Here is a 16,055-nt window from a genome sequence, read left to right as displayed (position 1 = left end):
TTGTAAGGCTTTAAAAATACATTTATAAAACCTTATATTTTATTTAAAAGATTAGGCTTTTGCTTAAATTTATATTAATGAAGAAATTTTAAAAACAAAGAGGAAATCTATCTTTAGTAAACCAAATGTAACTGTTTAATGGGGTACCTTAGAATAACTATTTTAAAAACATCAATATCAATAAAATATACAGAAAACTTGAGGACTAAATCATGAAATCACTTAGAACAGCAGTAGAGTTTTAATATTAGTCCTCTATTAACATCAAATGATTCAACTTGTCCTTTTTATTGTGCCAAATTAATTCAAATGTATAATTCCAATATACAGCAAAGCACTGAGCTTTTCCATGTAACACACCTCAGTTTTCATTTTTATATGACCACAGATCTGTAGATAGACATTTCTTGCTAGTACAGTGCACTCAGTTGTGCAAACTTATCTTTTTAGGGTCAAAGAAGAACACAAACCACAACCGACACAGTAAGTAAATGTACTGAGTGCAGTAGGCTTGACTTCTGTACCTTTGCCATACTCTGCTTGCTGCACCTTGGATGGTATTAGCTTACTCTAATACTGGATAGGCTGCAGCTAGTGTGTCTTCTGCTTTCTGACTCTCTGGCTTGTACGAGAGCTGCCTGCAGTTTCTTACTTCATCCACATACTGACTGGATGTAGTTTTTTGCTGCCTGCTTTCGGACTGGTTAAGTGTTCAAACTTGATTTCCCTACATTCTGACTGCCTGGGTGATAACTGGAGCTCACATTTCCATTGGCTGTAGCTTTTGTGCCTGTGTATTTTGATTATTATCGATAAGAAAACATTTGACCTACATTGTTATTCATTTGGTTATTCAGTCACATTATTTGCTTATTTAAACAGGTGGTTTCCCTTTAGTGGGATCACTGAACTGGTAAATAACGTTCTTCAGCCCCAGCAAAAACAACAAAATGAAAAGGAGCCCCAGACGTAAGTAAGCTGATCTGTATAGACTAAATATTATCTCTGATAGTATAACATGCAAAAGAGTATGTTTAAAATACTGCCCTTGGAATACTATTCTGCAGAAATGAAAATTGTTAGGTTATGCGTTTGATACTTTAATCTTCAATTGTCCCATAGAAATCTAAAAAGAATACAAGGGTAATTTATAGGATAGTAAACACAAAAAGATAACTTTTCTCCCTAGTTTTCGTATGAATAATGTAAAATGTATTTATGCAATAAAATGTCTTTCTCCAATAGATAGTATATTGCAAAGTGTATTTCTTTCAAAAGTAATTCCAGAAGATGTTAAGAGGTATTAATTCCCAAATTCAATCTTTGGTCAATAGTTTTGGAAAGATTCTTCTAAAAAAGCATAAGTGGTGTTTTTTATTGCTGTACTTCTGAGTTTCTAATGTGTTCCAAAGCTGTTAGAACATACAATGTTTACTAAACTTGCTTGACTCCTGAGTCCTCTTTTCACTGAACATTTCATTAAGATGGTGTATCATCATTTGGGAAAGCAGCAATTTATTCTCATGTTGACATGAAACATTAAAAAAAGGTCCATTCCTTTTACTTTTGTTATTATTTAAGAAGTTGTTCACACTTGTATGTTTTTAACTTTGTGCAGGACATATTATTTATGTTGTGCATTGGAAGTAACTCTGAGCATGTGAGAAAGACTGCATATATTTAAATTCTAGCCTCCTGATGAAAACATTCATCTTACTCAGAAGTGCTCTTACCACCCAGCCTCTGCACTTTTTAACATAGGAGTTATGTTCACAGAGAAGATGGTTTGGTTGCAGGAATGGGCAGAGTGAGAAGGACATGAATCTGGAAGAGAACGAGAATGACTACTAGAAGCCCTAAAGTGAAGCAGAAAAACATTCACTTTTACCATGAGAGTAATCTCCCCATACTTAATGTTACCTTGTATGCATTTTATTTAAAATTTTGTCATTGTTTCAATTTCAACGGAAGTAACACTGTGCTGTGATACACTACTAGTAGTTGGTATGTAGTTCTAAAATTGGAACTGTTGCTGTAAACAAGCTAGTTGAAGTCAAGGCCTGTTTGACTTGTCTACTCTTTAATCATTGGCATCCAGTGGATGCCAACTGATTTTACATTTTATCTTTTTATAACATAATAATACCGTGTCCCAAGGAATAGAAATAATTTTTTCTCTAGTTAACAAAAATTGTATCAAAATGGCACACATTGTCATTGTTTTGCTGATTTTTTTTTTCCCTAAGGCCGTGAATCATACAATAAAATAGTAAAATCAATAGCAAAATATAATCAGGTGCAACTTTGCTTCGGTTTTAAATGACCAGTTATATATATTACAGTGTTTGTGAGTTTTAGAGACTAATCAAGGTTAAGATTTATTGTTTAGTGGATTACAATGGCTATTAAATAGTCATTTTGTGAGTAACTGTAAAAAGTGATCCGAGTTGAAACAGTGACATTTGATTGGCACAAACAAAGATCAAGGCAAATTTAAAAAGAGCTATACTTCAATAATAAATAGGAAGGAATAAGTGGATAGGAAGATGGTTGGAGAAAAAACGTACTTTCAGGTGTTTTAAAAAATAATGATTGATTAATAGAGATTGTTTCCATTAAAGTTTGTTGGACAACTCATTCATTCCTGTCGCTCTGTAATTTATGCAGATTTAAAAATTCAGAATTAATAGATTCTCTTGATAGTTACTTTCTGTGTCTTAAATTCTTGTTATGTTGAAGATTTCTGGTATGTAATTTTCTAGGCGCTTTCCTTTATCTTTCCGATGCGCAGAGCAGGGTCACTTCTGAGACTTCATCTTCCCTTCGGTTAGAGTCTGAGACTTCTTTCTGAGTCGTCTCATTTGTTTCTCTCTTTCCCCCGTTTCGTAGAATAACTTCTTATCTGATCACTTTCTGTTTATTGACCCGATGAAGTTATTTCTGAGAGCTGAATTCCAAGTATTTATTTTAATTTGTAAATGTTAAAAAGTAGGACTTTTTTTTATTCTGTATAAACATTTCTATAGCAGAACAATTAAATAAATATGCTCTCTGATAGTACTAAAAATCTAACATTTCCTGGACAATAATCTATATAAATCCCATTTCATGGTTTTTCAAAGCTATATTAATGTAGGTTTCTTGAGGTCTGTATTTTTTGGAGTTTGTTTATTTCATAGCTTTTAATGTAAGAGGAAGATTTACTAATTTGATTTGGGTAATTCATGTGAAATTATATGTATAAATGTCTCCAAATTTGACTTTTCATAAATTTTGAGGTATAGAAATCAATTGAGCCACTTGTTTCAGTTGTAAGTTCACTCAACCATTGCAAAAATTTCTTAATGTACAAATTAAATAATTTTAATTTAATTTTATTTTTCTACATCAAAGATTTTATTTATTTATTTTTATAGAGAGAGAAAGGGAGGGAGAAAGAAAGGGAGAGAAACATCAATGTATGGTTGCCTCTCACGTGGCCCCCACTGGGGACCTGGCCTGCAACCCAGGCATGTGCCCTGACTAGGAATCAAACCGGCAACCTTTTGGTTTGCAGCCGGAGCTCAATCCACTGAGCTACAACAGCCAGGGCATAATTTTAATTTTATTTTGTCCTCTTTCATTTTGCTTTATATTATAATTTGCTTACATTCATCTCATGCCTATATTTGTCTATCCTTTCTTACTTATGACCAGACTGGATCATATTTAACTTTTACTTTATTTAATATTTTTGCTCCATCTCATTAAATAATACATACACAATACACATTTATTTATTCTTCATTAATTCAAGAATTTGGTAAGTATTTATAGAGATGTTGGCTACGGTCAGCCAATGGGATAAGTAGAGAGCAGAAACAGATTAAATAATCCCCATGGACTACACTAGGCATAAATAAAATAGTCATATATCGTAATAAAAGGCCTGGCTGTGGAAATGCAATATAATGCTTTGAAACTATTTAAAAGAAGACTTTGATAGTCAGATGTTAAGGGATACCTTCCCAAGGAAGTGAGACTGAAGTGCGATGAGAATAAGGAGGAGTTGTAGAAGTACGAAGTATTAAGGTTACATTTGCCTTATGCACTTGTTATGCAGTTGTTTTCTTATGCAGGTAAAAAAAACCCTTGCTTTTACTTTTTTCTGAAAGAACATATCGATCACGAGAATATCTTATGGAGGTCCTTAATCTGTGTTTTGACAAATTGATGAACCCTGTAGGCTCCGTCTCAAAATAATGTTTTGAAATTCAGTCAAAATAAGTTCAACATATAGTATAACAGAAGCCATTACAAAGGGAGCCAATTAAATTGAAATACAGGTCTATGCCTGGACTTTTTTGGGATGGATTGCAAGTTAAAGTGGAAAAATTTTAGTTAAAAATCTTCCTGGCTGTATAGGCAGTTACTGTTTTTGAGGATTGTCAGTAAATGGTGTCACTGTGCTTGTAAGAGTGAAGACTCAACATTGTAAAGGTGTCAGTTCTCCTAAAACTAATGTATAAATATAATGCAATTTCAATAAAATTTCTACCAGGATTTTTAAGAGAACTTGGTAAAAGGATTAAAATATTTATATGGATGAAAAATGTTTACAAATAGTCGAACAATTTTCAGAAAGAACAAGGAAGAAGATTCCATTTTGCCAGATATCAAAACAAGTTACAAAACCAAAGTACTCTATATTCTGGATATATGGAGTTCTTAATTTTTGTGAAATCATCCTTCCAATAAAAGGAAGTTGGTTTATTTTTGGTTTTTATAAAAAAATCTATCTCTTTATGAGAAGCCCACGATTTCTTTAGTTTGAATTACAAAGTACTTCTTGGAGAAGACACGTTATCCTGAAAAGACCTCAAACAATCATATCTCTGCATACAGAGATTACATTAGTCCCAGTATCCATGTTTTTGCTTTCCACGGTTTCAGTTGCCAGGTGTCAACCATGGACTGAAAATATTAAATAGAAAAATAGTTGTTAAATAGTTATTGTTCTTAATCTCTTACTGTGTCTGATTTATAAATTAAACTTTATCATAGATAGGCATATATCGGAAAAAACAGCTTGGTGCCTATATATAGGGCTTGGTGTTATCTGTGGATTCAGACCTCCACTGGGGGTCTTGGAATGTATATTCTGTGGATAGGGGGAAATATGGTACTGGTAGAATTTGTGAAAGGGGAGATAAAGCAATTTAGCATCAGTCTAGAAATTCATGATGCCTGGTGTTGGAAGTTGTAGTAAAAAACCTTTAAAGATTACTTTAAAAAGTAGTAATATAAGTTGTTATTTTAAAGGGATCATGAAAGTATACATTTCAGATAAATGAGAAAACAATAGCAACAAAAACCTGTGTGGCTGGGTATAAAAGTTCCAGGAATAGCAGGATTACCTTGAACTAACAGATTGAAAAGTTTAGTTCTGTCAAAGAACTCAGAAGTGAAGAAAATTTATTTTGGACAAAATTGAGTTCAGTGAGTTGCTTTAGTGATGATGGAGACATTGATGTTGAAAGTATACATTAAAAATATGGATTATAAAAGAGCTTTATGAAATAAAGTGGAATATTTCTAAATTAATATATTATTTTATATGTCTCTTAAATATTCATTTACAGTAAAAGTTTTAAATTTAATATGAGTATATCTTTGATTCTTTTATTTACATAAATCAGGGATTTGCAAAATATGGCCTGTGGTTCAAATTGCCTGCTGCCGCTTTCTGTAAATAAAGGTTTATTGGAACACAGTCAAGCTCATTTGTCTGCATATTTTTTCTGACTGCTCTCATATCCCACTGGCAGATTTGGATATCTGTGACAGAGACTGTGCCCACAAGGCCTAAAATATCTACCAACTGGATCTGTACAGAAGGTATTAGCTAACCTCTGATTTACATCACTGGAAGGTTATATATTCAAGTTTACATATTTAAGATCTTTTAGACCTTTCATTGTATTTGGAATTTGGTTCTGACAGTGTTATTCTCCATAATGTTCTCCAGGTCCATCCATACTGTTGCAAAGGGTAAATTTTCTTCCTTTTTACTGCTGAGTAGAATTCCATTGTGTAAATGTCCCATAGTTGTTTTATCCACTCATCTATTGATGGACACTTGGGCTGCTTCCGTATCTTGGTGATTGTAAATAACGCTGCAATGAACGTAGGGGTGCTTATGTTCTTTCGAATTAGTGTTTCAGGTTACTCAAATTATCGTAGTCAGGCTGTGTCTTGAATGCAGTTTCTGCATCTGTTTTTCCCACCATTGGGACCCTTTGATCCCACCCTGCAACCTTGATGCCTCAGTCTCAGGATTACGTTAAATGATTTTAAATAGTTCTAATCTAGCACTTTGGAAAAACATTACCAACTTTGCTACTAATGTGACTGGCCATCGTCCCCTATGAAGCAGGACTTCCGCTTCCCCCGAGGCACTATTCTGTAGCCCAGTTCACTTAGCTAGACTTCTGCTTTTGTTCCTGTGTGCCTTGGTAACTAGCCCGGTAAGTACTCCAGTGTGTCTCCAACTGAAACAAGGCATTGCACTTTCTAATTTTCCTTTACCTGTCGTCTTCCTCTTTCTCTCAGTGAGGGTCAGCCACTTCCTGAGAGGTATGCCAGAGATCATAAGTGTATCAACAGCTACGCAGTAGAAAAGTACAACATATCTCACACATTGAAAGATATGCTCTGTTGTAGAGCTCAGTCAATAGTCCAGTTAAAAATCATGCCTGTTCTTGTGCATGTCCTAAGGGCTTGAACCTCCTATAGTGGTTGGTGCTTGTTTTGTGTTAGCAAAGCTTTGCTTAAACCTGGTTGGAGGTCATCAGGGAAAAACAGCATATTAACTGAAGTTACAAAAAAGGGTAATAAAACTGGCATGGCTATTTGAATTTATCGGTATGTGTGAAAAAGGGAGGTATGCTTTGTGATTAACTAGATATAAGGAAGGACTCATTCACAGAGCTCTTTTAAGTTTCGCGACTTAAGGTTAGCACTGTGAAACTAACTTTTTAAAAAAGTCTGGTTTCTTGAGGTATAACTTATTTACAGTAAAATTAACCACTTTGAGGTAAACATTTCAGTGAATTTTGAAAAACATATACAGTTGTATATCTATCACCTTAATTAAAACAATATTTCCTACCTCTAAAAGTTTCTTTTGTCCGCTTGTAATTTTATTCCCCTTGTCTTACTCCAGCCCCTAGCACTCAGTGATCTGATTTCTGTACTTAAAATTTTGCTCTTTCCAGAATGTCATATAAATGAAATCATATAGTATAGAAGTGAACAAATTATGGCCCATGGGCCACATCTAGCCTACTGCTTGTTATTTGTATAACTACTAAGTTAAAAATGGTGTTTACATTTAAAATTGGTTGAAACAATTTTTAAATGATGGTATTCGGTCACTCTAAATCGCATGAAATTCAAATTTGTGTTCATAAAAATGCTTTATTGGAACACAGCTATGTTCATACATTTGTATCTTGTACAAATATATTTACCCAACAGCACAATTTTCTTCAATGTTGTCTTCTAGAAGTTTTATAGTTTCAGTTATTATATTTATTTCTGTAGTCCATTGATTATAGTTCTGTAATACATTGAGAACTGGTTTTCCCCTTGGTGTGAGGTAGGAATTGAGGCTCATTTTTTTACACATGGATTTCCATTTACTTTTTTACTCATGAATTTCCCATTGCTCAAAGACTATTTTTTCTCCAATGAATTATCTTGGAAACTTTAAAAAATGACCATTCAAGTATTGGACTATTTCTGGATTCTGTTCTATTCCATTGGTGTATATGTTTCTCCTTTGGCATTGCCATATTGACTTGATTACTTGTGTAGCTTTTATAGTAAGTCTTGAAATCAGGTATTGTGAGTCCTTCAGTCTCTTCTTTTTCAAAATATTTTGCCTATTCTAAGAAATTTGCTTTTTTATATAAATTTTAGAGTTAGCTTGTTAATTACTTAAAAAATTATGCTGAGATTTTGATTGGAATGACATTGAATCAATAGATTTATTTTTTGAGAATTGATATCTTAATATTGGTGAATACAGTATATTTCTAATATTATTTAGATCTTATTTGATTGTTTTTATCTGTTTTATAGTTTTCACCTTAAAAAGCCTGTATATATTTTGTTAGATTTATACCTTATTTATTTCATGCCATTGCAGACTACTTATTTTTTAAAATTTTGTGGAAGTTTTCCAATTACAATTGACATTCAATATTATGTCAGTTTTAGGTGTACAACTTAGTGGTCAGACACTTATATAACTTAAGATGTGATCCCCCAATAATTGTAGTACCCACCTGGCCCCATACCTAGTTATTACAGCATTACTGACTATATTTCCTATGCTGTACTGTACACCCCCATGACCATTTTGTAACTGCCATTTGTATTTTTTAATCCATCCACCTTTTTCAACGATCTCCACAACCTCCTCCTATCTGGCAGCCATTAGTTTCTTCTTTGTATCTATGAATTTGTTTCTGTTTTGCTTGTTCATTTATCTTGTTTTTTAGATTCCACATGGAAGTGAAATAGTATGGTATTTGTCTACTTTGTGTGACTTAATTTACCTTAGCATAATACCCTCTAGGTCCATTCATGTTGTCACAAATGGTAAGATTTCATTTTTTTGAAGATTTTATTTATTTTTTTTTGGAAAGAGGGGAAGGGAGGGAGAAAGAGAGGGAAAGAAACATCAATGTGAGGTTGCCTCTTGCATGCCCCCAACTGAAGACCTGGCCGACAACCCAGGCATGTCTCCTGACTGGGAATCAAACCAGCAACACTTAGGTTTGCAGGCCGGCACTCAATCCACTGACCCACACCAGCCAGGACTCATTTTTTATGGCCAAGTAATATTCCATTGTGTGTAGGTACCACACCTTCTTTATCCAGTTGTCTGCCAATGAACATTTTGGTTGCTTTCGTATTTTGGCTATTGTAAATAATGTGAGATTACTCTTTAAAATTTTCATTTTCAATTGTCCATTGCTAGTATGCACTAATATAATTTTTTTTTGCATATTCAACTTGTATCTTGTGACCCTACTAAATTCATTTATCACAGGAGATATTTTTTACTTAGTATTAGATTTTATACAAAGGCAATTATGCCATCTGCGAAGTTTTTTATTTTCCTTTCCTATGCTTTAACTTTTATTGGTCTTTCCTGCTTTAAATCATTGCCCAGGCTTTTCAGTACAATGTCAATTATAAGTAGTGAGAGAAGATGAGAGGACACCTTCTTTGTCTCTGATTTTCGGGGGAAAGCCTTCAGTCTTTTACAATACTGAATATTTGTAGGCTTTTCTGTAGATACCCTTATTGCATTAAGGAAGTTTCTGTCTATCCCTGGTTTGCCGAGTCTAGTGCTTTCTCAGCATATTTTGACATAATTATGTTTCTTTCCCCTTGGTGTGGTAATATGGTGAATTACATTGCTGACACTTATTTTATTTTATTTTAATTTAATCTTTATTATATTTTTTTCCATTACAATTTAGTCCTCTTACAGGGGTGTCCAACCTTTGGGCGTCTCTGGGCCAAACTGGAAGAAGAAGGGCTGTCTTGGGCCACATGTTAAGTACACAAACACTAATGAAAACTGATGAGCAAAAAAAGGTTTTAAGTAAATTTACAATTTTGTGTTGGGCCACATTCACAGCCATCCTGGGTCACGTGTGGTCCGTGCACTGTGGGTTGGACACCCCTGCACCCACCTCCCCCCCAGCACTGTTGTCCATGTCAATGAGTCCTTTTTCCTTTGTGCATTGCTTAAATTTAGAAGTTGGAGTGAACTTTGTAGTCCCAGGATAATCATCATCTATATGTGATACATTATTCTTCAACTTATTTCTAGGTTTGACTTGCTAATATTATATTGAGAATTTTTACATCTTCTCATGAGGACTATTATTTATAGTTTTCTTTTCTTATCATATCTTTGTATGGTTGTGGTATCCAAGTAATGCTGGCCTTAGGAAATTAATTAGAAAATACTTCCTTCTTTTCTATTTTCTGGAAAAGATTATGTCGAATTGCTATTATTTGTTCCTTAAATGTTTGATGGAATTCACTGATGAAGTCATGGAGAACTGGTTTTATTTTTGAAATATGAATTAAATATGAATTAAATTTATTTAATAGATACAGGACTTGTCAAGCTATTTCTGTCTTGAATGAGGTGTGCTAATTTCTAACTTCCGTCTTTTAAGGAAATGGTGTGTTTCTCATGTAAGTTGTAGAATTTATGGCATAGAATCATTTGCAGCATTCTCTTATAATCTTTTAAATTTAATTTTGTTTAATCATGGAGTCTGTAGTGATTTTTTTTGTTTCTATAGGTAATTTTTGTTTTTCATTCTTTTTCTTGATCATTGTACCTAGAGTTTTATTAATTTTATTGAAGTTTTTAAAAGAATAGCATTTGGTTTCATTGATTTCTTTTCTAATCATTTTTATTCCATTCCTCTACATTTTTGGGTTTAACTTTCTCCTTTTATTTTTTGAAAATGTCTCTATATGATACATACAAGTAGTATCATACTTCTGTCTAAAAAACTTACTTTAAATTCTTTGCATCTAAGGTCTTGTGACAATGAATTATTTCAACATTTGCTTGAAAAAGTATTTATTTTGCCTTTATTTTCTTTTGAAGCATAATTTCACTGCGTATGGGGTGTTGGGTAAGACAGTTCCTCTGTTAGTACTTTATGTAGCTGTCACTCCAAAGTCTGTTAACTTGCATGGTTTCTGAACGATAATCTATAATTCTCATCATTAATCTCTTCACATAATGTGTCACTTTCTGGGGCTTTCATAGTTTTTATCTTTGGTTTTTATCAGTTTAACTATGATGTGTCTATGGGTGTCTGTGTATGTTTGTGTATTTAGTATTTGTTCTACAAAGGATTCTCCGAGATTTATGTGTCTGTGATTTGGTGGGTTTCATTAGTTTTGGAAAATTCGTGAGCATCATCTCTTCAAATATTTCCTCTGATGTTGTGTTTTTTTGTTCTTCTCCTTCTGGAGCTCTAATCTCACATATGTCAGGTCAATTTAGCTCTTGGATGCTCTGTTTTTTCCTTCTACTGTTTCATAAATTTTTTTTTAGTTGAGATAATTTTTATTGACTTATTTTAAAGTTTACTAATGTTTTCCTTACAATTTTTCAAACCTGCTCATGAGCTCATTGAAGAAATTCTTCATCTCTGATGCATATTTTATATTTTTAGAATTTCCATTTGACTCTTAACAGTTTCATCTTTCTGCTTTAATACCCCATCTATTTATGTGTTTCATCCACCTTTTTCTATATATCTTTTGCCTTAACAATTTTAATTATTGAAAAGTCTGTGTCTGATAATTTCATTATCCTTGTTATCTCTGAATGTAATTATATTGATTATTTTATGTCTTGACAATGGGTTGTTTAATCCTTGTTATTGCCCCCTGAGTCTCATGGTTTTGTAGAGTATTTGTGTTTTAAAGTGGACATGCCTCTCCTGTCAGACTATTAGTGTTGGGGATTAAATCACCAATCAAGTCAGGAATTCAGATCGGTTGGGAATGGGAGTGACATTATTTATATCTTTGTAAATCCTAAGTGAAACTAATTATAGTTTCAAAACATTTTCAATTTTCTTATAAAAACAATGAAAGTGAAAGTTATATCACTATTTTTAACTAGAGTAAATAATACCTTTTACTAGCTGTCTTTTTTATTATCCTTTATCTTTAAAGTAAAATTTGGCCTTACTTTTATTGGCCCATCCTTATTTTGTAGGACCCTAATATTTCACAGTGTTTTTATAGCCAGCTAACGTCCTGACTGTTGAACAGGTTTAAACAGTTAGTGAGAGGACTCATCCAGTGTGTTCCCCTCTGTCTACGTTCTTAAGGTCACTCAAGCGGAGATTCTGTCTCAATGATTTGAGTTTCATAAGTTTCGGCTTCATTGTATAAGTCAAATTAGCTCCCTTTATTTTGAAATTAAACTGTTGAGAAATAACATGGTAAATATTTTGGAGTGTATGATTGAAAACATATTGCAAATGGTAGGTAGAAATTTTACAATTATATTCAAAGAAATATCTCCATAAACATATTATATTAATTTGTTCTTAAATTAATATGTATATCAGAAGACAGAATTGGTTGCATCACTTATGATGTTATTCCCTTATCAGAAAATTAAATTTTTATTCTTTTCTCTGTGGATTTTTTGATATGAAACTGTGTCTACAGATTGTAGTGATAGTTATTTTTTTTGAGACCTTCAGGAAACCAATTTTTTCTTACCTGTTTTCTTTGCAGAAAACTTCATCAGCAGTTTGAAATGTATAAGGAACAGGTAAAGAAGATGGGAGAAGAGTCACAGCAGCAGCAAGAACAGAAGGGTGATGCTCCAACGTGTGGTATCTGCCACAAAACCAAGTTCGCTGATGGATGTGGCCATAACTGTTCGTATTGCCAAACAAAGTTCTGCGCGCGCTGTGGAGGTCGCGTGTCACTACGCTCCAACAAGGTACAGAAATGAAAATCACATGTAATAATTCTCTTTCAGTTAAGCTTATTGTGAGAAAAATGTAAAAGACAACTGAAATTAATATTCAGATTAACCAATAAACAAAAACCTTTTCTAGCATCTTCATTCTACTTAAAAGAAATTTTTATGTATTTCTGTGGGTTACAAATATATTTGTTTCATTGTTTATGTCCTTTCGCTTATGATTTTGTTTAGAAAAATAGAATCTTAGGCTCTCAAAGATGATGAATAAAATTTAGAGACCAAATGGTCTACTTCCTTTATTTTACAGGTGCAGAAAGTTCATTTTTAAAGTCACAGAACTGATTAATATTAGAGTTGTGACACAGCCTTTTCCATTGCCACACATAATTTTATAAACTTTGTAGATGTACTCTTCCTTTGGCTCCTGTTTTATTTCCTTTTGAAAGAGCCTCTTTCCAGCTTTGAGATTCTGTGTTCCATAATTTTAAAGCTTTCAAAGCTACATTACCTTTTATCTTTGTCTTAATATTAATGAAATAAACATTATACTATGTAATTGTAAGAGGAAGTGTTAAGGAGGTGTTTCACATTTATCCTAGATTTTTGTAGTTCATCCGTCTCCTTTAGAACAATGTTAATGCTCCCTAAAGAATGTATGTTGAAATGAGTAAAAACAGTTTTTAAAAATGTTTGTTTTAACAAGTTCTTTAGAATTTGCTTTTATCTCCTCACTCGTGTCTTATCAATCATTCCTTTCCTTAGATGGCTTTTCAATAGTAAGCTGATATCTTTACATACATTACTTAGGCATAATAGTGCTAATTTTGTTCCCCTGTGAGATTTCAATTCTCTGTATTTTCTTTTTGCTCCCATTTCTCATTGTTTGTTTATATCTATTGATTTTTCACCCTGGTTTACATGATTTTTTGCCCACTAGTTGCATTGGCTAGAAACGGCAGTACAATTCTCAATAGAAGTGGTGAGAGCAGACATCCTGTGTTATTCTTGATCTTAGGGAAAAGGCATTCAGTCTTTCACTGTTAGGAATTGTGTTACCAGCTTTTCATAGATGCTGTATGCCTAGTTTCTGAGAGGTTTCTTTTTAAACATCAGGAACAGATGTTGGATTTTCTTAAGTGCTTTTTCTCCATCTCTAGAGATTAGGAATGTGCTTTATTCTTTCTTTGTCAATGTAGTGAACTTCATTGGTAGATTTTGGTATGTTAAACCAACTCTATTTTAGGGATAAATCTCATTTGGTTATGATGGATGATGCCTTTTCTATATTAATAGGTTTAATTTGATCACATTTGTTTATGATATTTGCTTCTATGTTCATGAGGGTTAGTGTGTAAAGTTTTCTTTTCTTGTAATGTCTTTATTTGGTTTTGATGTCAGGTAATGCTGGCCTGATGCAATGAGTTGGGAAGTAGTTCCTTCTCTCAAATGTTTAGAAGAGTTTTAAATGTGTAGAATTAGTATTACTTATCCTTTAATGTTTGGTAAACTTTACCAGTGAAACCATCTAAGCATGCCATTTTATTTCGTGGGAAGATTTTAAAGTACATTTTCAGTTTTTTTAAAGATAAAGGATTATTCAGGTTATTATTTTTTCTTGAATGAGCTTTGGAAGTTTGTGTCTTTCAAGGTAGTTGTCCAGTTCTTCATTAGCTGTCAAATTTATTGGTGTAAGCTTGTTCACAGTATGGCATTATTACTCTTTTAATTTCTGTAGGATTGGAAGTGATTCCACCCCTTTCATTCCTGATTTTGGTAATTTGGTGTCCTCTCCCAGTCTGGTTAGATATTTATCAATTTTGTTTATTTCTTAAAGAACCAGCTTTTGGTTTTACTGATTTTTTCTCTAATATTGATTTCATTTTTGGTCTTTATTATTTCTTTGTACTTTGGGGTTAGTTTTCTTTTTCTGCTTTTTTAGCTGGAAGCTGAGGTCATTGCTTTGAGATTTCTTTTCTAATATAGGCATCATATATATGTCATACTTTCTTTTAGATATTCAGTGGTATCCCCAAAATTGTGTTGTCTTTTAATTTTCATCCATTTAAAAATAATTTTCCTTTTCTTCTATGATCCATGGATAATTTATAATTATGTTATTTATTTTGCAAATATTGGGGGTTTTCATAGATCTTTCTGTTAATGATTTTTAATTTACTTCTGTTGTATTCCCAGAATATACTTTGTATGCCTTGAATCTTTTGAAATGTATTGATAGTTATTTTATGGCCTAGAATATGACTTATTTTGGTAAATGTTCTGCATGAAAAGAATATATATTCTGTTATTTTTGGATAGAGTGTTTTTAATTGTTCATTAGGTCAAGTTGGTTAGTAGAGTTATTCAAATCTACAATGTCCCTGTTGATTTTTTTCCTGTTCTATCAATTATTACAAGAGGTATATTAAAATACATATATCTATACTTGGATTTATCTATTTCTTCTTGCACTTCTATCAGTTTTTGTTTCATACAATTTTAAGATCTTTTTATGTGCATAAACATTTAGGATTATTACATCCTCTTAAAAAATCGACCTCTTTATCATTATTAAGTGACTTTATTTATTCCCAGTAATATTGTTTGTTCTGAAATTCACTTTGTATTAAATTAATTTAGCGTCTCCAACCTTGTATTGGGTAATATTAACATGGTTTATGTTTTTATTTGTGTCTTCATATTTAAAGTACTTTTGTTATAAATGGCATATAATTGAGTCTTGCTTTGTTATCCAATTTGACAATCTCTGCTTTTTAGTTGATGCGTTTAGACTGTTTACATTTAATGTGAATATTGACATAATTATGTTTTATTATAACATTTCCTTTTGTTCCTACTTGTACACTCTGATTTTTGTTTATATTTTTCTTTTTCATTCTTGTTTTGATTAACCAAATATTTTCTCATTTTGTTTTAACTTCTTTGTTGGCTCTTTAGCCATAACTTTTTGTTTTGTTATTTTAACAATTGCTTCAGGTTTGTAGTATGAATCTTTAATTTATCATAGGCAACCTTAACTGATATTATACCATGGTATCAATGTATGTATAATGTAAGAATATTACAATAGTGTACTTCCATTTCTCGAGTCTTGGACTTTACGTTATAGGTTTCATATGTATTACTTTCACCTATTTTGTAAACCTCATGTACATTGTTATTCCGTTTGTTTTAAAATTTTATCCTTTAATGAGTTTTACGTAAGGGAATTAGTAGATATTCGCTTTTGTTGTTACCATTTCTGGTGACAGTTATTTATTTACTTATTTCATGCAGCTCTGTATTTCTGTCTGGTATATGTTATCTGCCTCGAGGCTTTCCTTCCATTTTTTTGTAGTGCAATCTGCTGGTGACGAACAGCTTCAGCTTTTTATGCTGAAAATTTTGCCTTTGGTTTTTTTAAAAAGATGTTTTTGGTGGATATAGAATTCTAGGTTGACAGTTATTTTCATTGAATTTAAAGATGTTTCATGTTTTCTCCCTTTCACTTTTT

The 16,055-nt window shown here is 32.5% G+C and overlaps 1 protein-coding gene across 19 annotated transcripts in view; it reads left to right on the top strand.

Annotated features, from left to right (window-relative positions):
- Positions 1 to 16,055, top strand: part of RIMS2 (regulating synaptic membrane exocytosis 2) — a 453,335-nt gene that overhangs the window by 75,044 nt on the left and 362,236 nt on the right. For 12 of the 19 annotated variants that reach the window (XM_053929802.2, XM_053929803.2, XM_053929805.2 and 9 more), the window contains exon 2: positions 12,349 to 12,559. In XM_053929802.2, coding sequence (XP_053785777.1) covers positions 12,349 to 12,559 — 211 coding nt within the window. Of the gene's footprint in view, positions 1 to 450; positions 484 to 882; positions 970 to 12,348; positions 12,560 to 16,055 lie in introns of all 19 variants that reach the window. The other 7 variants (XM_045181563.3, XM_053929801.2, XM_053929790.2 and 4 more) reach the window with 1 other exon arrangement.

This window comes from Desmodus rotundus, chromosome 8, assembly GCF_022682495.2.
Source record: "Desmodus rotundus isolate HL8 chromosome 8, HLdesRot8A.1, whole genome shotgun sequence".
Lineage (NCBI taxonomy): Eukaryota > Metazoa > Chordata > Mammalia > Chiroptera > Phyllostomidae > Desmodus > Desmodus rotundus.
Note: the sequence above shows the minus strand (reverse complement) of the source record. Positions and strands in the feature narration are given on the sequence as shown.